Consider the following 6,783-nt stretch of genomic DNA (forward strand, 5'->3'; position numbering starts at 1 on the left):
GACACTAATAATAGCAGAAAACTGCTGTTTTCCTGAAGATGGGGGAATTAAAAGAAAAGCAATGATTGTTGGACCCAAGAGATGATGTGCAATTGGCAGAAGCTGGACCTACAAGTGGCCCATTCTGGAAAAGCTGGGAAGAAGACACAGTCATGCCTGGAGGCATCTGCCCCCACAAAGAGAAAAGGGGCGGACCACTACTGCCTTCCTGTCTCTAACCTGTGCCTCTTATTGGCCAAGTCTAGTGGGCAGCAGCTGAGCACGGGGCTCAGGAAAAGGCAGCCTCAGTGGTCTATCTGGCCTCTCTCACTCCCAGATACAAATTATTTTTTCTTATACCCCCTCCTCAGTAAGAGAAATTGTTTGCAGTTATAAGCTTCAAGTTAACACATTTTTATTATTTATCCTTTAATGAACTCTGTATTCTTTACAGACATAACTCTGAAGAAACCCCAGTAAGTTCATTACAGGTTAGACTCATTGGAGCTAGCTAGTGTATACATAGTGTGTGTCTCCAATTTCTGTAGCAGAGACACTGTCAAGACGTAGAAACAGAACTCAAGTTACTTAAATTTTGTCATTTTACAGCAACGGGGGGGTTTTATTTGTGTTAAAGAAATTAAAACAATAAAACCAAGTAAACAGAGTGACGATTTGAAAAATAAGCCCTGCTGAATGTAAGGAAAAATTCTCTCTTGAAACAAATACATATAGCCATGAGTCAAGGCTCACTGTAGGTTTTCTATCTATTTATCTATCTATCTATCTATCTATCTATCTATCTACCATCTATTTATCATCTATTTATATCTATCTAGTTTGCTAGGGCTCCTGTAATAAAATACCATGGATCTGGTGGTTAAAACAACACAAACTTATTTTCTCATAGCTCTGGAGGCTAGATGTCCAAGATTGAGGTGTTGGTAGAGTTGGTTCTTTCTGAAGGCCGTGAAGGAAGAAGGCTCTGATCCAGGTGTCTCTCTGTGGTTGTAGATGGCTGTTGTCTCCCTGTGTCTCATATTGTCTCCCTTCTGCTACTGTCTGTGTCCAACTACCCTCTTCTTTTAAGAACACCAGTCATATTGAATTCAGGTCCCACATTTATGTCTTCATTTTAACTTTATCTCTTTCAAGACCTTATCTCCAAATATGGTCACATTCTGAGATACTGGGGGTAGGAATTTAATGAATGAATTTTAGCAGGTGACACAATTCAGCTCTTTGCTGGCTCTATCTACCTATCATCTATCTATCTATCTGTCTATCTATCTATCATCTATCTATCTCTCTGTATATTTTCTACATCTACAGTAACTACAGTGATTTGCAGGACTTAGACCAACACATTTCTTTTTTTTTCTGAGCAGGAGTGCTTCATCACTGACATTTTTTAGAAAGGCCTTTATGTAAAGATAATAAAGAACAGATCTGATATTTAGGTGGATTTATTATTGCTTTTAAATTCTCTACAGATAGAGTTACCCCTTATTGCCTATACCTGGTAAGGACAACTGCCACCACCCACTCTTGGCATACCGCTGCACAACCTGCAGGGAGCAATGTCCTTAGGATACAGATTAGAGCAGAGGAAGGCAGGGAATAGATCTGAAGACAAAGAGGCCATGGACACCCCACCCCCCAACCCTTGTCCACCCGTGTGTGTTACTGCTGTGTTCTCACGTAAGCCCAACAAACAGGACTTTTTGAATGCTCTGTTCCATTTTAAGGGGAGTAGGAAATATTCTTCTGTTCCCATAGTGTTCTAGCTGTGGAAAACATGGCAAGACTATCTCTTGGCCTGACAGACTAAACACATCACAGAGTTGCTTCTTATCTCCCAACACTGTGAGCACGTGAGGAAAACTGTCAACATCCTTTGTTCCACCTGGGTCAGGACACAGATCATTTCTGTCCTTAAATTCTCAAACCCATCTGAGAGTTTGTCATTTCTCTGCATCTCACTCCCCAAGAACTGAACTAGGGAGGGTCCATAGGTTTCTTCCCAGGGACACACTGAAATCTAGACCATCTTAACTCTGCTCCTTTTTATTTTACCTTCATGCAAAGAAATCACTGTATAATCTTAAGATTCAGAAAAATCTGATTCTGACTGAGCCATTTTATACTTTGCCCACAGTCTCCACAGAATTTAGGCTTTTCAGACTAAGAAAACAAGAACTGTCTTTAAACTTCTGAGTTCTATTGTTTCATCTCTTCCCTGTGGGAAGAGGAGCTTCATATTAGCTAAAATCTCAAATTACTATACTGACGTATATAGTTTCTTGATCATTCCTCAAATATTTATTCAGTCTCTACTTAGTATGGCTGACTTCTTGATTTCACAATGTTGATATATGACTTTGGCCAAGTCATACAACCTTGTAACTTTCAGTTCTTTTAGTTAAAATATGTTGATAATGCTCTCTGCACTGTCTACAGTATGTGGTAGCTGCGGAGAGCAAGTGAGCCCAACAAATTTTTTTTTTTTTTTTTTTCCTGCGGTACGCGGGCCTCTCACTGTTGTGGCCTCTCCCCTTGCGGAGCACAGGCTCCGGACGCGCAGGCTCAGCGGCCATGGCTCACGGGCCCAGCCGCTCCGCGAAATGTGGGATCTTCTCGGACCGGGGCACGAACCCGTGTCCCATGCATCGGCAGGCGGACTCTCAACCACTGCGCCACCAGGGAAGACCCCAACAAAATATTTTTAAATGGATCAAGATCTTTCTGCAAAGAAAATCATTATTAGTGTGCATTTAATTAAATTTGTAACCTACAAAGGGTTAGTCTTTTAACCATGTGTGGCTGGATAATATTATATTTCCCCCCTCTCTCTGGTCCCCATTCCAGAAGGCTGTTAGCAATGCATTTCACTGGTTCTCTAGATAGGGAGTAGATAGCAAAATCGCCTAGAGAAGTTTCAGTCTTTATTTATGCATTTTTGCTTCTGAATGTCTAAGCGTCTATGAAATTGTATAAAATTTTTGACAATGGAGGAGATTTGTGGAGGTGATATTTTTAGAAAAATTCCAATGGGAGAAGGCAAAATTTGCTTTACCACTGTTTGTAGACAGCTGGTAACCAAGTCAGGAGGTCAGATTCCTGCCATGACTCTGGGAAATGATGTCATAGGTCATCTGGACACTGACTGCATTGGTAGTTTTCAAAGTTCCTCTGGCAATTCTATTAATATGCAGCCAGGGTTGAAATCCACCAATCCAAGCAGCCAAGAACAAGAGAGTCTCAAGAAAAGATTGCCAAGCATGACAGAAACTAGACCGAGCAGAGAAGCCTACAGGGACCTTGTGGGCAGGTATAAGAGACATCTTTTCATTACATCTATGGAGTGATGATCATGGACTGATCCCTTGAACCCACCACTCAGCCACTGCTTATCCCTGCAGAAGACCCCCAAAACTCTGTAATACGTGGGAAAATACCCAAGAAGTTGAATTTAAATTGGATTTTTTTTTTCAAAAGATGCATTTCTTCCACACCTGGGTTTGTGGTATGATATTTACATCTACAATGCACCTTGAAATTCATTGAAAATTATTAATGTTTTTGGTGTAGAAGAAAAAATAGTGCAGCAGAGAGAAGGAACAATTTTTTTTTTTTCTAAAGTATACTTTGATTAATAAAAGGGCAAGGAAAAGAATTCTTAGTCCCTAAAACTTTGCCCCATATTCAGTAGCTAATGTTGTCTCTAGTAATTTTATGACTCTACCTAGAGTTACACAATTTTACTCTTTGATTCTCTGACTAGCAGGATATCATGCCTCATTTAGATTCTGGAACCCATCCTGCCAGACTAATAACCTCTTCCAGTGAGCCAAAGTATAAGACAAATGATTCCATGACAACCCTTAAGCATATATCTTGCTTGTCCTGATGTCTTATGTATTTGCTTATGTAAGATAAATGACTCCTTTTCAACACGCCCAATATTTTGGTCTTTCTCAATTAAGTCTGAAAAATAAAGCAATCTTTGGAAAAATCTATCTAAATTATAGGTTTTCTTGTTTTTATTGCTATTATTTGAAGACATTTACATTTATTTGGCCAATGTCATTAATGTATCACTAATTTTTAAAATACAGTTTTATATTGCCAAGGGTTTGCCTTATTGAAGTCTTGCTGGTGGTTTGTACAATGGAATGAGGGTTTGACATTAACATCTAGGCTTGAGTTATCTCTGATTTAATGCTTCAGAGTTATTAGATGATCTTTTGAGGACAGAACTTCATTTTCAAATTAATCCCGCAGGGAAATAGACAACATCATTGAAAATATGTAACTATTTTATTTTATTATAATAAGCATGGACCTAAAATAAATATTGGGTGAACAAATTTAATCTCTTCACTGAAATTATAAATGTTGTAAATGAAATACATCTTTCTTATAAAATAAACACAATATTTGAAGAGCTAAAATTGAATATATAAACATTCATTGGTTCACAAGACACTGGAGATATTCAGAAGCATCCCATAGGGGTGGTCTTGCCCCACAAATACTTGTCTATCCATCTCCCCCAAGACCCACACTTATGACCCAATATTGGCATGTTAAATACATGGGAAGTGAAGGATTGAGAAAATAATGCATATAATTCAAACAAAACAAAATGCTTTATCCATACCTATTTATTTATTAGAGAATACAAACGGAGGTACTTACTTTGGCCTGGCTAGCTGCCTGAATCATGACCTTGATTATTCATTTTACTTTGAGTGTGTAGACCTGTGCAATGACTAAAGAATAAAACAAGGAACAGAAACCACTCCCTTCAACACCCAAACCTCAATCCTCCGATTGGGACTGTATTTCCTGTTGATGAGAATTGAGTGTTCATAGCATTCTATTGATATGTCTTATCTAGACAGATAATTCTGTTTGTTTGTAGGTGCACATCATAGGTTCTGAAAGCATATTATTTTTCATTTATAAATTATTTTCCTTTGAATATATAATTCTAAGCAAGTTTAACTGTATAAGTTAGATGCTTTAATATCCTCTTCTTAAATATCCTAACAGAAATCAGAGCTCCCTTCTCCCTAAAAGTGTTGAATTTCTAGTACATTTGAGTTTCCTAAAGGAGAAACAACTCTTTTCACTGAACAAACATTTTCATATTTTGATAAATTCAATTAAAAGTCCTTATTTGATGTCTATTATTTGCAGCTTGTTTTAAAAAGAAAACAAGTCATCATTTTAGTTGTTACCATGTGAGTATAAGAAATAATTTGGAGAAAAAAATAAGTTAGGTTATATTTTAGAATATGTTTTATTGTTAGGGCTTATCAATTACAATAGAATTCGGATTTCTTAACAGAGAATATATGGTTGTGGACAAAAAAAATGTCTATCATTATACTAAGGATTATGGACATACTTGATTTTAGACTACACAAATTGGAATGGGGCTTATTTGAGTCCAGTAATAGTAAATGCATTTAATACACATGAGGTCCGAATGTCTAAAGCAACTCATTTTTATTCCTATCACAGGTGACTACGACCTATATGCCCTTTAAACTTTTCATCTCAATTTAAAAACAGTCATAAAGCAAGTTCTCCTGACTGACGTACTTACAGTTTGTCTGGCAAGCCTCTATAAAACACATTGATCATAACCCACAGTTTGAGTGAAAAGCAGGTGTTAGACGTAGCTGGTGGCGGTCTCACTAAGCACTGTCCCGCTCTGTGGTAGCTTATCTGTTTGTGGCGCAGGATGCACAGTGGATGGATGTCTGTGCTTTTGCTTCTTTCTGTTGCAACAGCAGAACCCACAAAGCAGACCCCCTCCGATGAAGAGGACAGCGGTACTTGCCCAGCCAAGGAAGAGTGCCGCCCCCAGCTCTCGTTTCTGAGCTATGTGGACGGCTGGATTGTAGAAATCGCTGATGATGATATTGGCTGTCCAGCACACCGGAATGAGAACGAAGATGCCCGTCAAGATAAAGAGGACGCCAGAAATCCCCAGAAGATATGCTTTAACCCTCTCGTTAGAGCCTTTGCACTGAATCTTCTTCAGGCCGGAAATGCCAATAAGCAGAGCAATCAGAGATAAGGCAACAGCTACACACATGAGGGCGCGGGCTGCTACCAGGGCAGGTGGGAGAGCCAGCAAAGAATTGTAGAACTTGCACTGCAGCCTAACCGTGACTTGTCGGATGCAGTTCATCCAGAGCCCTTCCCAGGTCCTTTCAAAGACAATAATGTTGCCACCAACAAAAGCTGATACTTTCCACTGAGGCAGAAGTGCTGTGGCCAGAGTCCCCACCATGCCGAAGAACCCAAGAACCAGTCCAACGATTTGCAGTGGGTCAAATGCCATCACCTCTGCTTTGCATAAGGATCCAATCTGCAAGGGAAGCTGCTCACGACCCAGAACGGGGAGTCCTCTGTGAAGGTGCAGCGATCTCTGATGATGTTCTCCACGGTTACTGCCCAGAACATTTTAGTCCAAACCGACAGCAGTGACTGAACGTGGCTTAACTAGAAGTACCTGTTATACATGCATGCTGCCCTCATACACTCGCATTCACTTCATACTACGTACGAATTACTTACTAGTCATATATAATTGTTTCTCAGCCAATAAGAACGTATCCAGAGGTGTGCCAAGAAATACTGCATTCAGCTTCAGTATTTCTCATATTATTATTGTCTAAGCAATGCTGTAATCATGTGTCAAAACTTCCATTGTGGACTGCTAATTACAGAGCTGAAAACTTCTTGTCTAAAAATCACTCTGATATAAAAGTATAAATATATGTG

General features: G+C 39.2%; 1 protein-coding gene across 1 annotated transcript; it reads right to left on the reverse strand.

Moving 5' to 3' along the window:
• Nucleotides 1–5,662: 5,662 nt before the first annotated feature.
• Nucleotides 5,663–6,340, reverse strand: CLDN17 (claudin 17). Its single transcript, XM_067035371.1, has one exon. It carries the CDS (start codon nucleotides 6,338–6,340, stop codon nucleotides 5,663–5,665), a length of 678 nt encoding a protein of 225 aa, XP_066891472.1.
• Nucleotides 6,341–6,783: the final 443 nt, after the last annotated feature.

The sequence above is a fragment of the Kogia breviceps genome, chromosome 5 (assembly GCF_026419965.1).
Source record: "Kogia breviceps isolate mKogBre1 chromosome 5, mKogBre1 haplotype 1, whole genome shotgun sequence".
Classification (NCBI taxonomy): Eukaryota; Metazoa; Chordata; class Mammalia; order Artiodactyla; family Physeteridae; genus Kogia; species Kogia breviceps.